Raw genomic sequence first — 27,467 nt, 5'->3', positions numbered from 1 at the left:
TTTATGAAGCACACAATGCCATCTACAATTATTATCTTACAGATATTCGACTTGATATGAATACAACTCACCGTAAATTAATGTTCCTCCATCTTGTGCGGGAACTGAAACATGTTGTTGCAACTTGAAATAGTTCATTGAAATAACTATCAAAACAAAACACATTTTTGCAGGAATAGCGACACAATGTTTAATCTTTATCAGGGCAAATCTAAACTGTCTAAATTTATAATGTGACAATTTACCTGATATCTTAAGTTTTGGATTCGCACCCTCAGTGATGATACAGGACAGTCTTTCCTTTTGTTTCTCTGCAACAATGATTTAAGCTCGTTCAGATAAACAAAAACCTTTCTCAATCATATCAATCTGAGTAGAGTATAACCAACACGACAGGCAGCTTGGTATAACTTTTGATATTTACGTATTGGCGTAAGATTTCATATTTTTACTGTGGGTTGATGCAGTCAGCATACACACATATATTAAACATATCAGGATAATAGATAATCTGCGGGTGGATGATAATACATTTTCTTGATACTTGACAAGAGTATCGAGAGACAGGAAAGAGACTGACCTTCGTGTAACCCAGCTACATTAAATCCCAAAACAGAAACTAAAAAAATGTCTTTAGAATATTTCTCAAACTGAACATTCGTGCTGTCATGCCCCAAGTGGAATTTTAAATGAATTCGCTGAAAACTATATGAGTGACCCCCAAAACCGTCAGACTAAAATATTCCCAGAGATGTGAAATATATGTCCAATGTTAAAGATTAAAGTTGATTAGTTACATACAGATACAATAAATGTTATTGTCTTGAAACTCGTAGCGATTTATAATTACATTTCCTAAAACTACAAAATTCTGTTAGCTATGTTCTTAGTACTTTCAATATGACGATATATATTTTTCATGATTTTTTAAACAATAACATAATTACGATTTAAGTAGTCGGGATTATTTTTATCAAAGCACTGCAATGATTACGCGCGTTCTGATTGGTTTGTCGTACTTTCGCACATACCCAGACGGGGACGAGTCTTCTTGGAGGTTACGGAAAGGGGCGAGTGGTGACGAATGATAACCTAGATATGAAAGGGGAACTCGTCTTGCATCCTATAAATATACATGTAGGTATATATAGAACAAAACAGTTTCATATAATACAATAAACATACACACCGCCCTGATTAAATGTGCAGCCATGTGCAGCTCCAATTACGGTGCTGTCTGTAACTGTGCTGTTCTCCGATCCTTTCACAGTGGTGGTGGTGTAAGAGGTATCTGGAACCAATTACAACTTTTCATTAACCAGACAAGGTTTCTTGTTTCACAGATCCGTTACCCGATCTCACTCCAAGACACCCTCAAGAATTTATTGTTTGATGAAATATTTCAAAACGTGACAACCCATCCAAAGTCCCTGCTAACAATCAGTTGAATTTGTCTGGATTGCATGACCTACTTTAACCCACCCACCCCCCACCCCCAAAAAATAAATTGATGTATAAAACAAATGCATTTAGCATGTGTATTTCGTTTCGTGACTAAGATGAATTCAGTTTTACATTCGTGAAAATCCTGTCAACATCAACATTCATTAGTCAGAAAATGTTACTGAAGAACTTGTAATGACTGATTTTGACTGATCACAGCGTGCAAACTTTTGTTTTAATGAATGGGAATATCAGCCTACCGAATACTGATTATAGATAACATAATTACTATATTTATGAATTAGAAGAAGAAAACCCAACAATCTAGAGGCACGTGCACAAGTGCCGACATAGTTATTGATTCATTAACTGTGCTGTGCCGTCTCCATCCTTTCTCGGACACCTGGCTGTCCCTTTCTGTACACACCTCCCCTCGTAACAAATTGTGAACTGTGTCAATAGTTTAATGATAGTTTGTTAAACAACATTTTTAGTTTTAGGACATAGTATCAAAGAGTTGGTCTGATGTTTTGATTATGATCACAGTTTCATTGAACATGATATGTTTATTAGTTTTCGAGTTAGATTGCAATTCATCGCTCCGCTTTTGAGCCAAACGTATTATAGTAGGCACACCGAAACGTCGCTCATATCAATAATAAAGAAGCTGTATATTCATGCTCTCCCCGTTGTTAATGATACAATAGTCAACGTAGTAGAGTTAGATAATCCTATGTTGGTAAAGGAAAAGCATGAATGAATGTATGATTGAATGTAATATGAATGAATGAATGTGTAAGATTTTGGGTTCATTGACGTACGAATGGAAATTCAAAAACCGATGTGAACACTGTATGAACCCCTGAATGGGTTGCTTGATTTGTTGGGACATTTTACGTGCGTTTTCCGACATAATGCGCACTTTGCACACTGAAAAAAAACCTCGATTCGAATTCGGACATCGCAGCAGCGAAAGTAGTCCCATGCTAACTTTTGAGTTCCTTAATTGGGAAATGAATGCAATAGCACTTCACATATCAATCAACCAACCAACCAACCAATCAATCAGCCAGCCAGCCAGCCAACCAACCAACCAACGAACAAGCCCAACCAACCAACCAGCCAGCCAACCAACCAACCAACCAACCAACCAACCAACCAACCAACCAACCGGCCAGCCAGCCAGCCAGCCAGCCAACCAGCCAACCAACCAACCAATAAATCAATCAATAAATCAAATGAGAAATCTTAGTGGAGGATAACAATTGCTGGGCATTATATGCATGCATGTTTATGTATGTATACTCTCCCAAAAAAAGAAACCCATCATGAAAATAGCAATTTCATGTAGCAATGAATTAAAACGTGATTCATTTTACAAATGGTTTTGCTCTGTTTATGAGTCCTATGGTGTTATGTTTTGAAACATCACAACAAAACGCACCATCCGTAAAATACCCGTATTTAACAGCATGATTTTCAATTTCGGCGTGTAGTGTCAGAGAATAAACAATTCACATGCAATGCACGTGAAAGTTGGGGATCAGATAGTCTCAATGCTGGGTATAGAAGGTTGATCGCTGTCTGTCGATTACTCACTGTATTTGGAATATTGTTGACGAACGCAAAATGCCATGTCTAAATGGTTTGCTTTAAGCTGGCCAGTCTCAACGTGCAGCTGCCCGACGCATGAATGTTCACCAAAGCACCATTACACGGCTCTGGGAGAGATATGGCCGGCAAAATGCGGTAGCAGATGCCCCTCGAAGTGGGCGACCTCAAGCGACCACTGCGGCGCAGGATCGCTACATCTGGGTACATAACCTGCGTCATCGAACAGCTACGGCGACCAGTACCGCTCGACAAATACCCGGATTGAGGAGGCTTTCTGCACAGACCGTCAGGAACAGGTTGAGAGAGGCTGGTTTACATGAAAGAAAGACCTTATTTTGGCCCTGTGCTTCGACAACAACATCGTCGACATCGAGTTCCATGGTGCACCAACGTTCAGGCCTGGAGCCTACCGAATTGGCGTAGAATCTGGCTCAGTGATGAATCACGATTTCTATTGGAACGACGCGTTGGAAGAATGCGGGTGTACAGACGTCGACGTGAACCTTTCGCCGACGCTTGCGCTCCCCAGGTGGACATATTCGGCCGGGACAGTGTTATGATGTGGGGAGCCATGACATGCCGTAGGAGAAGTGATTTGGTGATGATCCAGGGCAACCTGACAGCTCAACGGTACTGTGACGAAATTCTAAGGCCACACCTCCTTCCAATCATTGATCGCCAGAGGGAGTTGTTTCAACAAGACAATGCCAGGCCCCACACAGCACGTCACACTACAGAATTTCTCCAGAACCACAACATCAATGTGCTCCCCTGGCCCTCAAGATCACCGGACTTAACATCCGATCGAACATCTGTGGGATGCCCTGGACAGACGGGTGCGACGCCGTAACCCTCAGCCGCAGACACTTCAGCAACTCGCACACGCACTACAGGCAGAGTGGGCTGCGATTGGGCAACACGAGATTCTGAAATTTATTCGTTCGAGGCGATGCCGTGCAGTTCTGGATGCCCGCGGTGGTCACACGATGTATTGACTTCAGCGCCACCACACGTCTCTAAGTGACACTCAAACTGACTTTCCTCGAGTTGGTGCCAAAGACGGATAAGTCTGCATTTCCCAGTGTGCAATTTCGCTATATTTCATTGACTACAAGATGTATCAAAATAAACATAAAAATATAGTTGAAATTCCTATATGCTTTTCTATTTTGGGAGAGTATATATATACATAGATATGTTTGGATATGAATATGCATACACTTGTCTGTGTGCATCACAATACAAAATTTCAGCAATAAAAAGGATTGTAATGATAATATGGCATTTGATTGATGAAGTAACTTTTCGGTATCGCCAAAAGTGAATAGGCCATGCCCTCTAGCGGACAACTATTTTCTGAATGGCTGATATCCAAGTGGGTGGGGCGTGTTTCATTGTGATTAGAGATGTCGATTGAGTTATTCGTGCTAATGATTGAATAACCAGTCTGTGAAATGTTATTGATGACCTATTTATTTTCAGAATCAATATTCCCTTGCCGTCAGGAGAGAATAAACGGTTTTATGTGAATGAAACCTCGGATTGACACATTGTCCATATCGGACTTTACCTCCATATATTAAGCAAACCAATATTGGGACTATGTTTTTTATGAAGTGAAATCTTCATTCCTTTTCATTTGTTTTCAAGTATTCTAGTGCTCAACATAATCTGTCACTTTCTTTACTTACTCTTTCCCACTTTCGATATTGCCGTCTCAGGGCTTCGATCATCTGTCGTCTCTGTGTCACTTCCAGATGACTGGGGCGTGTCCATGGAGACCACGCCATCCTTATTGCCTGGCAAACTGCCCATCATTGTCGCCAAATATACGTCGGAGCGTCTGACATTAAAAATTGTGAGTGAGTTTAGTTTTTCCCGCTTTTAGCAATATTCCCGCAATATCACGGCGGGGGGACATCAGAAATGGCCTTCACACATTGTGCCCATGTGGGGAATCGAACCCGAGTCTTCGGCGTAACGAGCGAACACCTTAACCACTAGACTACCCCCGCCCCTTAAAAATTGTGAGTGAATGAGGGACTGACTGAGCTTGGTTTAACGCCACTTTTAGCAATATTCCAGCAACATCACGGCGGGGGACACCAAAAATGGTCTTCACACATTGTACCCCTTTTGGGATTCGAACCCGGGTCTTTGGCGTGACGAGCCAACGCTTTAACCACTAGGCTACCCCACCGGCCTGTGAGTGAATGAGGGAGTGAGCATGGTTTTCGCAATATTCCAGCAATATCACGACTGCGACACAAGCAAATGGGCTTCAAACGTTGCAGCCATGAGGGGAATCAAACCAGGTCCTTGATGGAATAATTTAACCACCAAGCTACTCCATCGCCTCACAAAGGGAAAAGGTGTATTTGAAATATATATTCAACACAAACAAAATCCATATTCAAAATTATTGACATTAGCAGTGATATAAAATCGGTCATATTCACTGTTGTTGTTAATCATAATTAGGTGCATCAATAAAACGCATGTATACTGTGAATACGATCATGATTTTGTTATGTGATATTTAAACATTTTATCACAAATACACGTTATTGGATAATTCCACTGTTAACCATCATTGATAGGTCCCACTTGCTGTTCTAACTTTTAGTGTTTACAACACTAGAATACTACGTTCATTTAAATGATTAAAATCTGTAACAGTGTTTAAGCAAATACGACTATAAATGCTGTGATAATGTCTAGACTGATTTATCAGCTACGAAATGAAGTCTGTATATGAATATCTTGATTTGAGTTGTCATCTGTTTTTGTATAATCGTCGTCTTTGGAGAAAACAGCAGTGACACCATTCCTAGGAAGGTGGATGTGAATGTCACTGATAATCATTTACTGAGCGGATCACAGATATACAAGTTACGGATCACGAATATGTTTATATGAAATTGCATGGTCTGTCAAAAAAAAAGAAACATGCCCAAAATTGTCATGACCCTAAGGGTTCTTTTTGCAAGTATGGGTGCGAATAGTACTTATTTTACCTACTTTAAACCGAACACCATATATACCGAACAAACCAAGTCATTGGTGGTGGTGTGTGTGTGTGTGTTTCGGGTTGGGGTTGGGGTTGGTGTTGTTATTGCATCGGAAGTTGCGAGCTCAGTATAAAGTTCTGTATGTACCCAACTTTCCCCATCCCTAACCGTTTTGATCAGTATAGGTTTTAATTCATCCGAACAGTCCTTCATGTCGATCAGCAGCATTCAGGGCAATATCAATTCCCACGCTGAATTTTACATATGTTGCTGTTGTTTTCAATAAGTACACTACTATTTACCACCCATAACACTAAATACAAATATAGTTGCAGGCAACGATGAGGTCTGATTGGCTTTGCTTTCTATCTATTGTATCTGAGGGCCAGATATCATCGTCCAAAACGGAGCCAGAACACGTGTTTTGACAGGCGAGCGGATCTCCCAAATACGGCCTGGGTCGCGGGGGTCATGTATCTTTAAGAAGTTCCGGAGAAGAAATAGTTCCCTCTTTAAAGGGCTGTATCTCAGTTGTTCTTGGGTCTACGGTCAAAACAATTAGTGTTTTCGAATCACCAAGACATCATCTACCATACTGGAACTTTTTGTGCAGAATGTGCACATTTTGGGAGCAAACTACTCAAAAAACTGCTGAAAAACATGGCCAAACACTGAAAACCAAAATAACTGCCAAACGGTACGTTTTAGCGACTTGACTCGTCCAGGCAAAATTGTTGGGAATTCGATTGTGCATCTGTACAAGAAATTTGGAAGTGTTGAAACAATTAGTTCATGAGATATTTGCTGTCAAACGTTGAAATTGTGGAATTAATTTTAAATTATCTCCCTTTTGCTATTGGGCCTAGAGATTTTTAAGGGGAATATCTACACCTCGGTGCGCATCTGTGTGATTTGGTAAGCGATTCGGAGCATTGGTTTAGGAGTTATATTTGGTACAAAAGTCGGCGGAATAATAAATAATGATAATAATAATAATCCAACGATTACAATAGGTCTCCTGCCTAGAGGCAAGGAGCCCTAAATATATTTTAATTGGTCATAATGCACTTCACAGATACTCACCGCACATGGTGTGCTAATAACACAAACAGTTTACAATGACACATGTCGATAGAGCTGGTGTAAAGTATTTAAGAATCGCAAGCACATGCAAGCTGATGACAATGTGATAAAGGCAGGTTGTCGATATCCATAGACAACAAATTTCCGTAGACACCGGTTAGGGGAATCCCCTATTTTCAGTTTCCATTGCGTAATATCCTCTGGTACCTGACAAGACGTTATTCGAGAAAAAACAACCCCAAAGCACGCCGATTTTCACATTTGGAGCAAATAGTTACCACACATCTGAACAAACGTTATCTAAAAATACATATGACTCATATCAAGGTGCGAATGTGTTCATTACAATAAACATGTAATTAAAGGTGAGACGTGTACCAGGAAGTAAAATCAATGATATGTCAGTGTGTTATGTTTGTTAAAATATTGGATCACCTAGTTTGTGATCTGACATAAAGTCACAACCTATCATCAAATCATATCATACTATGTCTTATTGTCGTTTTATTTCAATTAGATCTGTATTAAAAATCCCGTTGCAATTATGAGCTTGATCTGTATTTGTGAAATCGTTACGTATCTACAACATACCATGCATGATATATATACTCTCCCAAAAAAGAAACTCATCATGAAAATAGCAATTTCACCTAGCAATGAATTAAAACGTGATTCATTTTACAAAAGGTTTTGCTCTGTTTATGAGTCCTATGGTGTTTATGTTTTGAAACATCACAACAAAACGCACCATCCGTAAAATACCCGTATTTAACAGCATGATTTTCAATTTCGGCGTGTAGTGTCACAGAATACACAATTCACATGCAATTGCAATGCACGTGAAAGTTGGTGATCAGATGGTCTCAGTGATGGGTATAGAAGGTTGAACGCTGTCTGTCGACTATTCACTGTATTTGGAATATTGTTGAAAATGCCACATCTAAGTGAAGCCAACCGTCATATCGCCATTGGTTTGCTTTAAGCTGGCCAGTCTCAACGTGCAGTTGCCCAACGCATGAATGTTCACCAAAGCACCAGCTGTTCACGGCTCTGGGAGAGATATCCCGGCAGAATGCGGTAGCAGATGCCCCTCGAAGTGGGCGACCTCAAGCGACCACTGCGGCGCAGGATCGCTACATCTGGGTACCTCACCTGCGTCATCGAACAGCTACGGCGACCAGTACCGCTCGACAAATACCCGGATTGAGGAGGCTTTCTGCACAGACCGTCAGAACAGGTTGAGAGAGGCTGGTTTACGTGAAAGAAGACCTTATTTTGGCCCTGTGCTTCGACAACAACATCGTCGACATCGAGTTCAATGGTGCACCAACGTTTAGGCCTGGAACCTACCAAATTGGCGTAGAATCTGGTTCGGTGATGAATCACGATTTCTATTGGAACGACGCGTTGGAAGAATGCGGGTGTACAGATGTCGACGTGAACGTTTCCCCGACGCTTGCGTTCCCCAGGTGGACATATTCGGCCAGGGCAATGTTATGATGTGGGGGGCGATCACCTGCCGTAGGAGAAGTGATTTGGTGATGATCCAGGGCAACCTGACAGCTCAACGGTACTGTGACGAAATCCTACGCCCAATAGATTGATGGAACTAGATGAATTAGTGGAGCGGGAGGACATTCCATCGGATGAACTTATTGACACACGGAAGTATGTTGAGAGTATGAAAAATGGAAACACGATACAGACGTATTCGACGCCCGGTAATCGACAGCAACATCGACGAGGAATGAACGTGTGCAAAAGACATTCCACAGTTGTTGAATTAGTGTTGAATACAATCTGGTAGAGGCGATTCTTGAGTGTTTGAGTGAAATATGTAGTGTATAAAAGTGTGTTTTTTTAAATGATAGATTCTTGCTTGGTTAGTATTAAGTGATAAAAATATTATCACCCTCCCTTTTCCATATCTTGCCCCTAATGGCCTCTGTCAGATATCGGCGTCTCGGGATGATATCGGGCAAGATATGGAAAAGGCAGGGTGATAATCTGTACAGATCATAGATGCCCACAGCTCCCTTTTATTATATTATTAGGTTTTACAGATTAAGATGAAAAATGCAGCAGCGAGGGTTCGGTTTATCCTGGCACAGTCAGGGTGATAATGCTCATCATCAGCTCAGGGCCCTTGCCCCCTCTATACGCAGCCCAGACAGCGAATGGGACTTCTCTCAGGAAACACTGCCGAGTCGAACCCACCAAGAACTTTCCGGAGAATATGTAGACTCCCCAACACTGCAGCCTTCTGCATTACCTAGAGTGTCAATAGGGTTGTGCTTCGGCCGGTGGAGAACCAGGGCACTCTCCTGATCTGCGCCAAGTGATCAGGAGGTACCAAACCAAGGGCACCAAAAACAATGGGGAGCCTGACGACAGTGTACTTGGGATGCAAGCGAGACATTTCAAAGGGGAGGTCCGCATACTTATCATGCTTTTACTGAATCTTCCGAATCACGTTTCTGTCAAAAGGGGCAGAAACATCAATGATATAAATATATTCATTGGCTTTATCAAAAAGGACAAGATCAGGTTTGTTGGCTGGAATTCTCCTGAGGCTGTATATGGGCCTATTCCAAAGAAGTTTTAAAGAATCATTTTCGATGACGCCCTGGACATGTGCAGGGTCGTACCATGGATGGACCTCAGAAACAACGAGCCATGCCATCATGTCGTTTAAGGAATGCTGTTTGTGCCAATGAAGGGCATCTACTGACAAGGTGTTGGACAGTCTCTGTAAATTCCTTAGACAGTCGACATTTAATACTGATATTTTCTTAAGAATCACATTTTGGCGATTACGAGTGGGAAGTGGCTGGTCCTGAGCAGCAAATAGGAAGCCCTCAGTTTCACATTTAAGACCAGCCTACTTCATCCAGGCGAAGGAGTCGCTTGGATTGCTATTCTGGTCCACACACTGCATGTACACACGATGCAATGGCTTCTGAGAAAGCTTCTCCACAAAAGACCGACTCTGAGCAGACTTGGTGAAGGACTTCACCTGGTTTACTCCCATCGCTGTACCGTCCAGCAGTACCTTGCCATCAGCAAAATCAACATCAAATTTTAGATTCTGTCCAACAACCTTGGCACGCTTCAAATAGCTGTGGAAGTCCTTGCTTTCTTCACGAGTCTTCACATCCGATAAACAGACATGTGCAAAAGTACACAAAGAATTCTGTCATGAAGAGCCTCCCCATTAACCAAACCCCGACCTCCAGAATTGATTGGCATATATAAACGGTTAAGAGAGGGACGAGGGTGGTGGGCTCTGTTATCAGACATAATCCTTCTGGTCAGGCGGTCAAGACTCTGGATGTCTGTTTTTGTCCAATCAACTACTCCAAAGGAATAGGAAAGGACTGGCACAGCAAAAGTATTGGTGGCTTTGACCTTGTTTCGAACATGTAGCTCTGAGCTCCAGATTTTCTTTAAGCGAGATTTATACTCGGCCGTAAGTTTGTTTTGAATTTGGGCACACTGGAGCTTGTTCGAACTTGCATTTCAAGATGGGTGAAGGCCTGATTTTCCACAAGATGCTCAATAACCACACCCAGCCCCCCCCCACCCCCTTGTAACCTGACTGATCCATCATTAATTACTTTGCCACGTTTCAAACGAAGTGTATTACAAAAGACTTGAGTAAATCATGTAGTCGCCCAGGGAGGTCAATAAAATGAAGAGATTTCAGAATCCATTCATGAGGGACAGAGTCGTATGCCTTCTTGTAGTCAATCCAGCACATGGAGGGGTTGTGATGACATGTTTTAGCCTCTTCAAAAAGCAATGGTGTAATGGTTTTTGGATACAGGGGAACAGTTTCCAGTACCAGTTTCGAATGCTATCAGGCCCTGGAGCTGTATTAGATTTGGACTTTTTGATAACACTTTTCAGGCAATCTGGTGAGATGTAACAGACAAACGACCTAGTTATTTTCTCATGGATTGCATGGTCATAATCACGGACCCATGGTGTCTCAAGGTTACAGTCGCCGGGTACAGACCACAACTGTTTCCAGAACCTTTTATTGGCATCCATGGGAGACCGTTTATCATGCTCACCATCACCGTTTGTTTTCAGTTGCCCGAAGAAGTGTTTTTCATTATTTCTTTCAGTCCAAACCTTTATTTTGGCCTTAAGGGAATAGACAATTTGGAGAAGTACCTTTTCTTTGGTTGTCTTATACTGTAATTTTAATTTTCTCCAAATTGACTTTTGTCGTTTAGAGATTGGATTCCCTGATGATCTTATTTTAAGGCACAGCTCTATCCAGGAAATGTTTCTTCTTAAGTTTTACTAGAAACCAGTGTTTCTTTGTTTTGTTGTTGTTATCATAAGATGAGTTTCTTTTGAAACTGTGTGAAGTTTCTCCAAAGTTCGAGCAGCAGCATAAACACAGCAATTCACTTCATGTAACAAACCGTCCACAGAAAGTTTCAGGGAATAGGTTCATTAAGTAAATCAATTTCATTTTGGGGAAAAGACACGTTTAGTTGTTTAATTGGCTATATAAAGGTTCTACATTATATTTTCAATATGTACACCCCGGGAGTGTTTTATCCTAAAAGTAATAACGTAAGCGCTGCCAATCTCATGCAACCGATGCAATTTTGGCAAAATCAATTCAAGTTTGCCGTGTGGTGCACGACAACAGGGTGTGGCGCGACCTTGACCGACTCTCATCACGACCAACTAAGTCAGTCTTTTCTCTCGTTTCACGTTTTCTACCAGATCAGACGCATCCTGAAAGAAATCAGCGCACCGCCCTAGCAGGACAAGGCGTGGGATGCAGAGTATGATGGGCGTGCGTACGAACGTAGTTGTGACGAATTTCAAATAAATCCGAATACGGATTGGCGCTTGCCGATTGTGAATCACGGTTCAGGCATTCCCCTAGTAGAAGCCAACAAACTGCAAAAAGAATGAGGTGATAAGACGTATGGAAAATGTTACGTCACGAATAATGAGTGGAGGCATGATCTTATGGCTTTTGACAACGGCAAGGATTACCTTGTTTGGAGGTTTCAGCAGGGACCATTTTCGATAACAGACCTAATAACCAGATGACGATGCTGCTTCTGATACCTGGAAGGGCTTCCACAGCTTTACCAGCCAGTCTCCCGAGGGCTTCCCCTGGAGATTTCAAATGTTTTTTAATCCATTCTTTCACACCTTTCTTGTCGCTTGGCTGTGTTGGGACCACCACCAGTCAGAGAGACGGTTAAAGTTGATATAATGAACTCCAGCACAGTTAAAATGCTAGCTATGGTGATCCCCTGTCCTCTGAATAACGTTCTGATCCTTTCGGCTAACGTTGTTTCGTTGTTCAGGAATTGGTTGATGGTTTCGCAAATGCAACTGATTTGAGATTGAAGTGCTTTTCGGTTGGTGGAAGCCACTTCTAATTGGACAAATGTTTCATCTTTAAAGTTACGTAATCTTTCTTCGATGCAACGTCTGCTGATCTCATCATCGTCATCACCCGCTGGTTCGAGTTTTGTTTTCTCGTAAGCGATACAATCCTCGAGCAAGTTCAGTTTAGCTATGTTATTCACGAGCGATCCACGCATGGTTTGCAGGGCCTTGTCTAGACCACACAGTTCCCGAATGCTATAATTCAGCTCTGGTGTTTCTAATTCACTATTGTTGATCATGTCGTCTAGTCCGTTCGAAGCTTCTTGAGTGCATTGCAGTACTTCTCTCAAATCGTCTCGATCGAGTGCACTCGCCGTGGCACCGGGCTTGGTTTGCGCAGTTTGTATCCTGGAGAAAGTCAACACTATGGAGATCAGCAAGTGTGGACAATGCGAGGGGTTTTCCCGTATGGACATTTACGAGAGCGGCATTCGGAGCAGCTTTCAGTCGCAGTTTCCCTCTTTTAACGATTTCAAACTTAGAATAATGTAGGTGGAATGTAATTTTTATCTTGCGTTAAGGCATCGTAGTATTAATTCACAGTTGTTTTTAAAAGTTCATCGCTGAGGCCGTTACCCATGACTGGGGTTTCATCTTCATCATCCTCCAAGGGCCTTTCATCACCTAAATCGTCCATTTCGATGTCATCACCTTGAAATTCATCAGCCAGTTTTTGGTTATATTAAACATAAAAACATACTTTCCAAATAACAATGTCTGCGTTGCAATACAGACAAAAACTAGACCCTTTTAGGAAATTGAAGGAGCCCTTGGGAGTCATAGCCATTTGTCAATCCATGACGATACCGAATATTCTGAGTTCGATCGATCAAAACCAGATGCTGTTGGTTTGATTTCCTAATCTGGGCATGAATGACATCATCGTCCCCGGGACAGGGCACCTGACTTTCAGATCACTTTGGATTCCTCAGATGATGAAAGAGAACTTGTGTCCAACATCAACCAAGCAATAATCAAGAAAATGACTATTAATATCAGTGGAAACGACGTGCCGAGTATCGACGACAGCAATGTGTTTTTCAGTTACACGGACGTCTGGAGAACCACGAGCGAATGCCAGAACATGAAATATCAGGGCATTTGTCCAAATGGCTGTGATTTGACTAGGTGGCGCGTTGGATGTACTTTTTCGCCAGCGAGCTCAGCGCCGCGATGCTGGAAGATAAAGCTATAGCCAATGCATTCAGGAACCGGTTTTGCATTCAGGTAGACTTTGAGCTGCTCGAGGGGCACACACGCTTCTATCAAGCCACGCTGGGCGATAGGCTGGAATACGAACTCACGTTTAATGACTATGGTAAAGTCGTGAGCGACTGGGACAGCAGCTATACCATCGACAACATTTTGCTAGAGTTCAATATGGTCATGAATACGGAACTAACCGGCAATTTGCAACCAGTACTTGGGACCGTTAGCCATCTTGTACGATCGCTTACTACAACATCGTTTGATCGCCAGGGATAAAAGTGATATGCTGTGGAATATCAATCTTAATCTACCGCTCGATTGATGAAGGGTATTTTGATCATTCCAGTGGAAGAATACACATTGTTTTGAAGAGAAAACGAAAAGTATTGGGACCCCGAGATCACCAAAGTGGAAGTGACCGTCGAGGGCGTACCCAATCAGCTTTTCAGCCAAGGAATGAGATCCCACCAACAGTGGGACGAAATAAAAAAACTACTGGCGATCAAGCGCGTGCCGGAAATAAATGCGGTCATCAAGGATCTCAGTCTCGCCGATGTGACCACAGGGCCGCTCAGGGAATACCTGACGAGCAAGTATGCAATGTCGATGGATACGTGATTAACGAACGACGATCGACTCCACGACAGCGGTCAGGGCATCGAAAATAGAAACGAGGGGTTCACCATTCAAATCACCAAGAAGGCACAAGATGAAGGTAAATTAAACCTATATTTGTATGTAATTATGGATGTGCAACTCAATGTACAAGACGGATGATTCGTGCAAGCCATCTATTGAACTATCCCTGGAGCCGCATTGCGCCATAATATACGGTCAGACTAGTTGCTGGAAGACAGTGTTCGTGCTGGATATGTTAGAAGGTTATTTGAGAGATGTTTCGGATCATATCGTCAGTCTTTACTTTACTTTACTCGTCAATAACACGTATATGGAGAAAGCCTGGGTGATGAGCGACCCTGAGGTACATAAAATCGATCCGGGAGTATGTTTCTAGGACTGCTTGCATATTTTTGACGACAATTCAAGAGAGAGTACATGCTGTTTATCCTAGATGATTGCAGTGCGAATACAGAAATCGGTAACAAGAGAGATATTCTATCATATTTAGCCTTCTCGGGTCGTCATATGGACACAGTATCTGGGTACTCACGCAAAAATTCAACTCGGAACTGAAAGAGCTCAGGGAACAGGTGAGATTGGTTGCCTTATTTCACTCCAAGGAGAGGGATTCGTTCGAGGAATGTTTACAGGAAAACGACGCAATTCCCAACAAAACCGAGCGAGAACGAGTGAAAACATTGTTATCCAAAACGAAACACGCAAAACTTGTGCTAAAAACAGACCAACCCGTGGCATATACGGTGTGTTAGCTTAGCAAATGCTTAGCAAAATCACTCTACCATCACACTTGCTGTGCCTAAGCTGGTGCATTGAAGCTATATATTACTCATACATCTCCCCGCTTCGATTCTCAAATTATTTACTACGACCTCCTGAAATGTATGCTAGACATATTAAGCAGGTAGTTACCACTAGTTGAGACCACCTATTTGTATTGTGTTACTATTCAGTCTGTATAATAATTTAAGGCTGCCAAACGTTGACGAGCTGCTCCAACAAAGCTGCAAGGTGGAGGTATTTATAACATGACTGAGATGGGTGACTGAAGAATACAGCCGAGTTGAAACAGAGCTCTCACCCGATTGGTTGACGGAAACCTACAAACAGCACCCGATTGGTTGACGGAAATATCAAGATAAACTTGTTAAATTTAACACCTAGCTATCTGATCCCCGGTAGCCGAAGGGTGAAGGCTTGCATTGTGAGTTCGAATCCCTCAAGTTAGATACCTTGGCAACTTTCAAAAAAGGTGTCTGATGAGGATAAAAGGAGAGACCTTCGCTAAGGTATCTGTTGAAGGTAAATAGGCACTCTCTGTGAGAGAACAATACAGTCGACTAACAATCTAGGGACAAAGAAAAAATAAAAAAATCTCCTAGTGGGTTGTGGCTACCGGGTAATTTTCCTTTTTTTAAATTTAATTTTTAATGTTGAACATGTAACGCCAATAAACTTACATCAAACCATGATATTTGAATTACCCGTTCTTGTTAACCTGACATTCATATCGGTATGTTTTGGTTATTTTATATTTTGTTATATTAAAAAATGTCCTCCGAAGAAGTCGACAAACTGTACGCGAGATACGAATCCAGTCTCGGCGCTAAAAAGACGAAAACCATAGGGTTGTCTATGACGCAAATATCCAGCGGTATAGCTTTGTATTTCCTGCCCATTCCACCGGAACGTCGACCGTAGCTGTGTGAAGATCTTGCTGCAGATCCGTTCATCGGCCACGCCTTGATTACAATCAGTTGCGAACTTTATCTCAACTATGGTATGTTCTTAGCTCCCATCACAGCAGCGATCATTGCCGCGAAACATTGTCAATTTAAATATAAGTGTCCACCTAACCATATAGAATATGACGGATGTGGTCGAAACAACACCGACACCTGCAGAGAAGGAGACCCCTAAAGTGATCGATATTGTAATGAAAAACCCAAGAATCTTACAAAAGTAGCCGCTGGTAATAAAGGTGGTTTAGCTAGGAATAAACAAATAAATAACCAATGGATTCCATACGTCATTGCTGTGTCATTTTAGTCACAGTTGTGCGGTCGTATAAACCATGGTTATACAAAACGAAACCAAACGAAAAGGCACCTTCCCCGCCAGTGTTTAAAGAAGCAATTAAAGAAAAACCCACATATTATGTTATAAAGATGTCTCCCACAGATGGAAAAACGTTTGTCAATGATGCGTATCATGCTGCCATGGTCAGTGGCTTGGCTATAGGTTATGTGCGTTTAAGTAAAAAAAGGGTCACCAAACCGCAACCACAAAAACTTGATTTTAATGTTCACGATATGGGTATGCTTTAGTACTGGGAATTGGTTAAAATATCATAATTGATGATTGATTCATTACGACCGACCAATCATCGAAAAAAATTGGTTTGAGTCATTTATCACTTTTTTTCTATGTTTGTTAATACACAAAAAATAAAGATAAAACATGCAGTTCTTTCTGGGTTTTTTATTAAATTGCACAAAATGCATTTACAAATTTCACGTCTTTAAAGGATGACTAGTATGTGACGAACCTAAATTTCAAGGAGTCTTTAAGATCAATTCAACCATGACTTGGAACGACGTTGCAGTGCTTATGAAATGTAACAGACAAAACCAACCTTGTGAATAATATTTTTAATGCAAGCAAGCATAAAATATTGAAAGTCTGAGCAGACTATTTAGAGACCAATCAAAACATAATGAAAAGAAACACTTCTGCGAAATATGTTGAGGTTTTGGGCAGACTGCTATCAGGATTGAATTCGTCAGCCATAAAAATCAAATGCCCGTGCCATACGTCATCTACACCGACTTCAATAGTATTTTGTCGGACTCGAACAAGGTTACATACTCGAAGTCCACCTGGAATACCCTAGAGAATTACACGAGTCGCACAACAGTTATCCGCTTGCTCCGAACGATTAATGGTTGACAAAGACTGGATGTGCGATTTATCACCAAAACTTATTAGGAAACAATAAACTGGCTAACGTGGAAGTGAGTGAGTGAGTTAATATTTAACGTCACATCGGCAATATTTCAGCCATATCGTGACGAGAACATTTTACATTGTAATGGAATATGTATATATTATAAAACCTGTCATCGAAGGACAGTAAAGCAACTAGAGTATCACAGATATATATATGTAAAACTAGTAATTGAATCTAAAACATTTTAACCATAGGGGACAACACAATCTTAAAATGGGCAATAGATCGCTAACAACTGAAGGTAGATCACCATACTAGGGACCATGGGGACTTACAGTACATTTGCTTCCTGCATGGGCCCTAGCTGGATTTATATCATCCCCTCAGCCGTTAGCAAGTAAGACATATCTAGCCATACATTAAAATTACAAATATTCTACGATTAAAAAACGGAAAGTTGAAATTGACTTTGAATGTTTTGGGACTTACGTACCCTCTCAGGAGGAAAATAATTTTACAGTACTTTAACCCCCCTCGAGGATACAGCCACTAACAATCTATGTTACTAATTCAAACTTCCAATCATAAAATATTTAGCTATTTACAAATCTGTTAACAAATCTAATTCTTTTAAAAAGGCAATAACTAAATGAGAACTAACATTATTAAAAAGATCCTTCAATGTTTTGACATTAAAATACTTATCCCTTGTGATGGAATATTCAATGCAGTCAAGCAAGACATGCTTGACTGTGATCCTTTCATCACAAGGGATACAAAACGGAGGATCTTCGCCTTTCAATAAATATTCATGAGTATATCTGGTATGGCCAATGCGACATCGTCGCATAATGACCTCTTCAAATCTGGACTGACAACCCAAGTAGGTGTAACCAATATAGGATTTTATTGCATGTAACTTATTAATACCTACTTGGGCGTCCCACTTCTTCTGCATTAGATCGCGGATGTATGCTCTAATGCTGGCTTTATAATCAGAGTAAGGAATAAGAAGTGGTGTCACAGATTTGTTGAGTGCTGCCTTAGCAGCAAGATCGGCCATTGTATTCCCAGAAATGCCAACGTGGCTGGGTAACCAACAAAAGACGATGTCGCACTGGCCAGTAGCAAGCTCATTATACAATTCAATAATGTCTAATAAAAGTGGATGTTTACAAGAAATATTTTTAATAGCCTGAAGACATGAAAGGGAATCGGAAAAGATTATGTACTGTTTATGTTTAGGATGTCGTTGAATATATTTAAGAGCCGTTAATATGGCGTTTGCTTCTGCTGTAAATATAGAGCTGTTATCGGGTATTCTAGAAGATATTGTTCTGGATCCAATGACAGTGGCACATGCCACTGCGCCACCATCCTTGGACCCATCTGTAAATAAGGATTTGTATGTATTATATTTATTTCTTAATTGACTAAATTCTTGTTTATTCTGTAATTCATTTGTTTCTGATTTTTAAATGTAGTTAATGTTAGGTCAACTTGTGGCCTAACCAATTGCCAAGGCGGAGAAAAGAAAGAAGACGGGAAGGAGCTATATTTTCCAGCTCAATGCCGGCAGCAGAAAAAATGGTTTAATTCGTAAACCAAGAGGCGGAACAAGAGAAGGCTTTTGTTGCACAACTCCTCATAAGAAAGGATTGAAAACACAGTTAAATGCAGGATTAGACTCGTTAGAATAGAGTTTTGTTATATACTGTAAAGAGAGTTTGATACGACGTTGGGTAAGTGATGGCTCATCAGCCTCAACATAGACACTATCAATAGGAGAAGTTCTTAAAGACCCAAGACAAAGTCTCAGACCTTGATGGTGGACTGAATCTAAGAGTTTTAAGTTGCTTTTACAGGCTCCACCATATACGATGGAGCCATAATCAAGCTTCGAGCGGACCAGTGATCTGTAAAGGTGTAGGAGCGTAGCTTGATCCCCTCCCCACCTTGAATTAGACACGACTTTCAATAAATCGAGTGCCTTCAGGCATTTAGTTTTTAGGATTTGATATGCGGAAGAAAAGTTAAATGGGAGTCGAAAATGAGACCTAAGAACTTGGCCTCTTTACAACCTTGATGGGAGTGCCATTTAAAAACAGTTCCGGGTCTTTATGTGGTTTTATATTTACGGCAGAAATGTATGCAATTAGTTTTTGATTTAGAAAATTTAAAGCCGTTTTCAAGACACCATTTATTTATTTTGTTTAAACACAACTGTAGTTGTCGTTCAATGGTATGCATATTCTTACATGACAAGAAATATTAAAATCATCCACAAAAGTGATCCATCGATAGAATCATTTAAAACCTTGGATAAACTGTTGATCTTAATGCTAAACAATGTGACAGACAAAATACTGCCTTGTGGGACACCCCTGATCCTGATTATAATGGTCAGACAGGGTAGAACCCACTCGGACTTGAAATTGCCTGTCTTTTAAAAAAACTGTGATATAAAAGAGGTAAACGACCCTTAAACCAAAATCATGTAAATCCTTTAAAATGCCATGCTTCCAGGTGGTATCATACGCTTTCTCGAGATCAAAGAATATCGATACTGCATGTTGTTTATTGACTATAGCATTTTTGATAAAGGATTCTAATCGTACCAAATGATCAATGGTACTACGATTTTTCCTGAAACCACATTGAATATTTGTTATGAGATTATTGGTTTCAAGATACCATGTTAATCGATTATTTACTATTCGTTCCATGGTTTTACAGACACAACTCGTTAAAGAGATGGGTCTGTAATTAGACGGATCAGTATGATCCCGGCCAGGCTTTTGGCATAGGGACTACTACGGCTTTACGCCACGAGGTTAGGAAGTTCCCTGAAGTCCATATTGTATCAAAATATTTAGAAGTGTTTCCAAACATGAATCAGGTAAGTGTTTCAAGAGCTGATAGTGTATATTATCAGCCCTGTTGCTAATATCATGAGCTTGCTCAAGGGCAGTACGTAACTCATGCATTGAAAATAATTCATTATAGTCTTCTCCATTGTCTGATGTAAAATTTATTCTTTTCTTCTCCTGTTGTTTCTGATGTTTCTGAAAACTCAGGGACGTAATTGGATGAAGACGAATGTTTGGCGAGAGTTTCACCAAGCTTATTGGCAATGTCAGCCTTATCAGTTAACAAATTATCACCTTCCTTCAAATGATGAACTGTAGATTTGGAACCTTTGCCCTTTATTCTTTGTATCATGTTCCACACCTTTGACATCGATTGTTCGAGAATTTATTTTTGAAACATAGTTTCGCCAAGACTGACGCTTATTCTGTTTTAAAACTGCGTCGCGCCTTGGCATTTAACATTTTAAATTTATCTAAATTATGGACAGTAGGATGTCGGCGAAAATATTTTTCTGCTTTCTTCCTACACTTTCTGGCCTGTTTACATTCGTTATTGAACCATGGTTTACGAATATGTGGAACCGCAGAGGACTGAGGAATTGTTTTGTCAGCAATGCCATTAAGGATATCAGAAAACGACTGAATAGGATCTTCACTGTTCCTAAAACGATCATGAGCTAATTGTTCAGCACACAGAGTCTCATATAATGACCAGTCAGCCCTGGCAAAGTTCCTTCTCGATAAAGGTAGATCATCCCCAGGGCTGACTGTTTTGAGAATGGTGGGGAAGTGATCACTCCCACATAGGTCATCATGGACCACCCATTCAAATTCATTATACAGGCTGGAGTCAGCAATTGACAAATCCAGGGAAGAATATGTTCCCGTAGCTGGATGTAGATAAGTGGGAGAATCATCGTTATATAGACACAGGTGATTATCGGAAATAAATTCCTCAAGGATTTTACCTTTAGTATTAATATGGTCACTTCCCCAAAGCGGATTGTGACCGTTCAGATCGCCATGATGAGACATGGCTTCGGAAGTTGATCAAACAGATTTTGAAGATCTGATTGTTGAATATTTGAAGAAGGGAGGTATATACAAGCTGCACAATGTCAGAGCAATGTGCAGAGTGAGACGCACAGCAACAGTTTGAAGATCCGTATTTAAAGTGACAGGACTGTGAATGACACTCTGGTGCACCAAAATAGAGGCGCCACCAGTGGCTTTATTGCCTGGAGGGGAGAAGGAATGATAATCACTAAACCGTCTTAAATTAAAAGTATCAGTATTTTTAAGGTATGTCTCTTGAAGACATAATGCTGAAGGTTGAAGATCTTGAATGAGTAATTGTATTTCATTGAAGTTATTCTTCAGTCCTCTGCAATTCCACTGAATTACAGTAGACAATTGAGTCATGATGGTGGCTCAATCGGAGATCTCTCTCGTGAATGGGAAGATGAGCTATTCCTCCGCTTGTCCTGTGAGGACATTGTGACCTCCATGTCGAGAGGTCCAAAGGGGTTCTCCAGAGGGAGCTCTGAAGGTAAAGGGACAGAAGGTGTCCCTTTTCTGTTTAATTTGTTTCCTTTTCCTCTTGCTGAACTGGCTGAGTGGGGCTGTTTGGTTACCGATTTTGACTGTAGCTCAGGTTGACTAACAGTCTGAGAAGAAGAAGTAGTCTGTGTAGCTGGTGACATAGGTTCAGTAACTGGGGACTTTTGTGGACTGGCTGAAACAGGTCTTTCTGACTTGATCCATGTCAAGTCAGTCTGGCTGAACAATAGATGATGTTGCTACAGCACACGCGTGACTGCAGCGGGAATAAGTTATACTCAAAGGAGTTGAGTTCTGAGTTGCATACATTTTTTTTGCATCTAAGTATGAAATACTTTTTTCACACTTTAGTTTCATAATTGTCGCTTCCCTTTGCCACACAGGGCAGGATCTGGATGATGGAGGATGAGGACCTTCACAATTTGCGCATTTATACTCTTTTTTGACAGTCTGGATCAGCATGATGGTCTCCACAGCGGTGACACACCACAGAGTGCGACATGATTTCGACCCATGGCCAAAACGTTGACATGTATAACACCGAGTGGATTGGGGACATACACCTCCACTCCCGATGTTTAAGTATCCAGCTTTAATTGATTGGGGAATGGTTGCAAGAGCAAATGTCAGGAGATAGGTGTTGGTGTTAATGACGACACCCTCTCTCTTGATGGTGAAACGTTTCACCGCTGTCACAGCCTGCTCCTTAAGCTCTGTTGCAATGTCCTCCTCGGACATATCCAGAAAGACTACGAGCCCTGTCCCGAACAATACCGCGACAAGAATTTAAAGTTCTGTGCACAGACACAACAACCTCAATATTTGCAAACATTTTGATTGACAAAAGATTTAGAGATTGCTGTTTCCGTGCACACTCGAGAAGCGAGCAGCTATGAAGGCGGGGTGACGTTAAGCACTTCTCCACAAATTCCAGATATTGCTTTGGAGATCGCAAAGGATTAAGTTTGATAGGTAAATTTATCTTTGCCCTATATAACCAGAAATCTAGCCCATGACTCAGCACTTGAAGAGATATTTCTTGTAGTTTGGTCAAGTTCATCCAAACGCCTTTTCTTTTCATTTCTCAGTGAACCAGATTGTTGTGACGCCATAGTGAAAGGAAAAATATTCGGCACCCCTGCTCCCCATCCACCACGGAATGTCAACAAGGACAGTGTCGAATAGCACCGGATCTCCAAGATGCTGACACCAAAGATACAGGGGTGTTATACTCAAGTGAATACGACATGAATAGCTGCATTTATCTACCAATTTAATGCCAGACTGGTTCGGCCCTTGACAAGAAATTCGAGACATGCATTATTCAGAGGTCAACATCACCAGATTGGCCCATGAGCCACCGCCTTCTGGCATAGGACTCTAGGCAATTTCAGATATAAATAATTTGTACATTGAAAATCAAAATGTCCAAGGCCCAATAATAAAAACGTGCAAATAAAATAACTATGCACAGGGCTTGGCGTGACCAGCCGATTGATAGAACCGGGCCAGTTCTACCACCCGTCTAGGTGAAGTAAGGGCCAAAGTGGTGTGTTGGGCAACAGGAACACGGTTCCAGGATCCTATTGCCCTCAACCACCAGAATCCCGTCCTCCACCGACACAGGGGCGCAACCCACGGCAAACGGGTTGGTGGACCTAATATTCCCCCGGGTCCACAACGGGGGTTGAAGGGCGCTTAGCGTTACCCAGCACCCACCACGAGGAGGTGGCCCTTCATGGGTGCCCTAACGTGGAAAAACTCGTACCGAACTTAATAAATAAAACTATATACCTTGTGCACTATCGTAACCTGCAGCTGTACTTATCGTTGGGTATGAAGTTAAAGAAAATACATAGGTACTCGAGTTCGATCAAGTCCTTGGATGGAACCTTACATAAGACTGAACACGGATTAAAGAAAACGGGCCACCAGTGATTTCGAAAAGAATCTATTTAAGCTTATGAACAACTCGGTATTCGGTAAAACGATGGAGAATTTAAGAAAGCGAGTGAACGTGAAGTTAGTTAGATTTCACGAGGAAGAAAATCTTAGAAAACTGATAGCGAGCCTGGCATTCAACAGAAGTAAACTATTCAACGATGACTTTGTAGCGTTGCACATGGCCAAGAGTCATCTCAAGTTCAACAGACCAGTGTACGTTGGTATGCGTAGTCTCGATCTCTCCAAACACTTGATGTACGACTTTTACTGCAACGAACTCAAGAAGCAATACGGTAATAGATGCAAGGTGTTGTATATTCATTGTTGATGGAAATTCAAACCGAGGACATGGCGAAAAAGATAAACATGTACGATATGAGTGACTACCCAAACGACCACGCCCTACACAGTATGATAAATAAAAAGCTACTCGGAAAGATGAAAGACGACTATGCCGGGACCCTGATTTTCGAGTACATAGGATTAAGGCCTAAAATGTATACCATAAAAAAAGCTGACCGTGGTGAGATAAGAAAGGCTAAGGATGTGAAGAAATATGTCGTGAAATAGCAAATCAAACAGGAATAATTCAAAGAGGCCTTGTTCTATAGACGAACGTTCAAACACGAAATGAATACTCTGAGAAGTGACAAGCACAGGATATACGGTTTGAGAATGAACAAAACATGGTTGTCACCAATGGATACAAAAAGGATTGCCAATGATGGAGTCACTACTCACGAATATGGACACAGTTGTTTTAAAAGGGAAATATAATAAAAAAGATAATGGAAAAAATCTACTGCAGCCCATGAGGACATTGGAAAGGCATAGGCGCTATTTGTAAGCTTGCGGAAGCCGCGAAGGTCTCCGAAGATGTTGGCTAAGAATTGACTGACTGACTGACTGAGTTTAGTTTTACGCCGCTTTTAGCAATATTCCAGGAATATCACGGCAGGGGGCACCAGAAATAGGCTTAACACATTGTGCCCATGTGGGGAATCGAACCTGGGTCTTTGGCGTGACGAGCCAACGCTTTAACCAATAGGCTACCCCACCGCCCCGGCTAAGAATTGGTTGGAGAAACAAGCTCTTTAGGAAATCTGCTTGTCGGCTCCACGATATATACCAAGGAAAAAGTTAGATATTTCAACACCCAGTCAAGCACATCAAGACAACCTATTGTTTCTCCCACGCAATAGGGTGAGACACAAAATGTACAAGTGTGCCCTAACTGTTGTGGATGTCGCCAGTCGATACAAAGAGGCCGAGCCGTTAACACCGAAAGATTCGACTCAAGTCGCCAAGGCACTACAAACCAAGTCCTTTGGCTTGGTCTACCGAATTGCAAGTCGACCCAGGATGAGAGTTCATGGGTTCTGTGTCGCAGCTGCTGGCAAAACACAAGGTCATTGTCAGGCGCGGTACAGTGGGGGCCCATCATAGTCAAGCCATCGTTGATAGATTTAATCGCACCTTAGCCGAACGCTTTTTCGGATATCTGTACGCACGTGAAATGAAGATACCCGATAAATGATCAACCGAATGTGTCACGCATTTACCTAAAGTTGTGTCGGCGATCAACAGCGAAGTGACACGACTCATCAACAAGAAAACCTCCGACGCTATTAAAATGAAATCGGTGACTTTTGAATTGTCTGTGATGCGCAGGGGTAAAGAGAAAAAGCATCGGGTCATCGTGCGGTATTTATACCAGCCCGGTGAACTTGAGAGAGGAAGTCAACGACGTATCACAGACCCCGTGTGGTCAATCAAAACGTACCACATCGACCGGGTGGATATCAAAGAAGACGGCCCTATTTGTATTATCTGGCAGGGGATTCGTGCGCGAGGTATTGCTCATCGTACCCCACTATTACCCAGTATTACCTCAATCACTATAAGATATAAAATAGTAAGTAAATTTAAGTGTGGATTCGTAATTTTAAAAATTCTCACCAATTGTAAAAGTTGTAAACAAGAACCTCTTTTTGATTCCGGAATCCAGGTATTATACCAAACGGATGTTATCTCAAATCAAGTGTCAACTTCGGAAATCTAATATTTGGCTGTTTTCCAGAAATGAAGGTGTGTTGTGATTAGCAATGATATCATGGAAATGTAAAGATTCAATGCGTTTCGTATTATAAGTATGCACATGGGAAAAAGTAAAGCAACACCACTCATTTTCATACCCATGAAGGTCCGGGTTCGAATATTGATCTTCAGTAACCCATGCTTGTCGTAAGAGGCGACTAACGGGATCGGGTGGTGAGACTCGCTGACTTGGTTGACACATGTCATCGGTTCCATTGCGCAGATCGATGCTCATGCTGTCGATCACTGGATTGCCTGGTCCAGACTCGATTATTTACAGACCGCCACCACATAGCTGGAATATTGCCGAGTGCGGCGTTAAACAACAACCAAACCAAACCAAAAATTAATCCTTGAGGGTCAGTTGATCCTGTTAAATGGGGCGGTGGGGTAGCCTTGTGGTTAAAGCGTTTTCTCGTGACGACGAAGGCCCGGTTCGATTCCCCACATGGGTACAATTTTGAAGCCTATTACTGGTGTCCCCCGCCGTGATATTGCTTGAATATTGCTAAAAACGGCGTAAAACCGTACTGTCAGTCAGTCAGTAACTTAAATTGAGGATTGGATTTGATTGGTTAATGGTTACTATGAACAATATAATGTTTCGATATTTGTTTTCTATATATGAGTATCTATCTGTGGTTTAGAAAGTTAAGTGAGAAATGGCCCGCGCACCAATGCCAATTTAAAAAAAACCCCTTTCATGTAACAGTTAATTTGCTGTGTAGTTCAACTGTCAAGTGAAATATTATTTATTAAAAAGGTCACATATCGGTTTGAAGAACTGTATTTGGAATATACACATGACGTTATCAATGCTATGTGTAACACTCTTTGAAGCTCTATGGACATACATTGTGAAAAGGAAAAAATACCAGAACAAACAAGTAGGATAAAATACCAGCACAAACAAATATGATGAAGTACCAGCACAAACAAACAACAGGATAAAATACAAAACAAACAAATAGGATGAAATATCAGAACAAACCAATAGGATAAAATATCAGAACAAACAAATAGGATAAAATAGCAGAACAAACAAAAAGCATAAAATACAGAACAAACAAACAGGATAAAATATCAGAAGAAACAAATAGGATGAAATATCAGAAGAAACAAATAGGATGAAATATCAGAACAAACAAGTAGGATAAATACCAGCACAAACAAATATGATGAAGTACCAGCACAAACAAACAACAGGATAAAATACAAAACAAACAAATAGGATGAAATATCAGAACAAACCAATAGGATAAAATATCAGAACAAACAAATAGGATAAAATAGCAGAACAAACAAAAAGCATAAAATACAGAACAAACAAACAGGATAAAATATCAGAAGAAACAAATAGGATGAAATATCAGAAGAAACAAATAGGATGAAATATCAGAACAAATAAATAAGATAAAATACAGAACAAACAAATGATATTTACTATTGGAAACTCACGTGCTGTCGGTGCCGACATTGTAGATACCTGTCACAACATCAGAGTAACTGGTTCTCGTGGTTGAGTGTTTATGTATTACTGTAGTCACCAAGGCCGTCACCAACGAAACGGGGTAATTCGAAGCTTTAACTACGACCACGTCCACAAAGAAATAATCA

The 27,467-nt window shown here is 41.1% G+C and overlaps 1 protein-coding gene across 6 annotated transcripts in view; it reads right to left on the bottom strand.

The window, feature by feature from the left end:
• The window catches only part of LOC124277023, a 117,826-nt gene that overhangs the window by 22,846 nt on the left and 67,513 nt on the right, over positions 1–27,467 (bottom strand). For 5 of the 6 annotated variants that reach the window (XM_046712678.1, XM_046712703.1, XM_046712696.1 and 2 more), the window contains exons 3-5: positions 1,190–1,291; positions 246–311; positions 72–104 (exon numbers count right to left, since the gene is read on the bottom strand). The exons of the other annotated variant lie outside the window; for it this stretch is intronic. In XM_046712678.1, the coding sequence (XP_046568634.1) occupies positions 72–104; positions 246–311; positions 1,190–1,291 (201 nt within the window). The remainder of the gene's footprint in view (positions 1–71; positions 105–245; positions 312–1,189; positions 1,292–27,467) is intronic. 6 annotated transcript variants of the gene reach the window in all.

Source organism: Haliotis rubra, unplaced genomic scaffold (assembly GCF_003918875.1).
Source record: "Haliotis rubra isolate DU_JTF1 unplaced genomic scaffold, ASM391887v1 Scf1055, whole genome shotgun sequence".
NCBI lineage: Eukaryota > Metazoa > Mollusca > Gastropoda > Lepetellida > Haliotidae > Haliotis > Haliotis rubra.
Note: the sequence above shows the minus strand (reverse complement) of the source record. Positions and strands in the feature narration are given on the sequence as shown.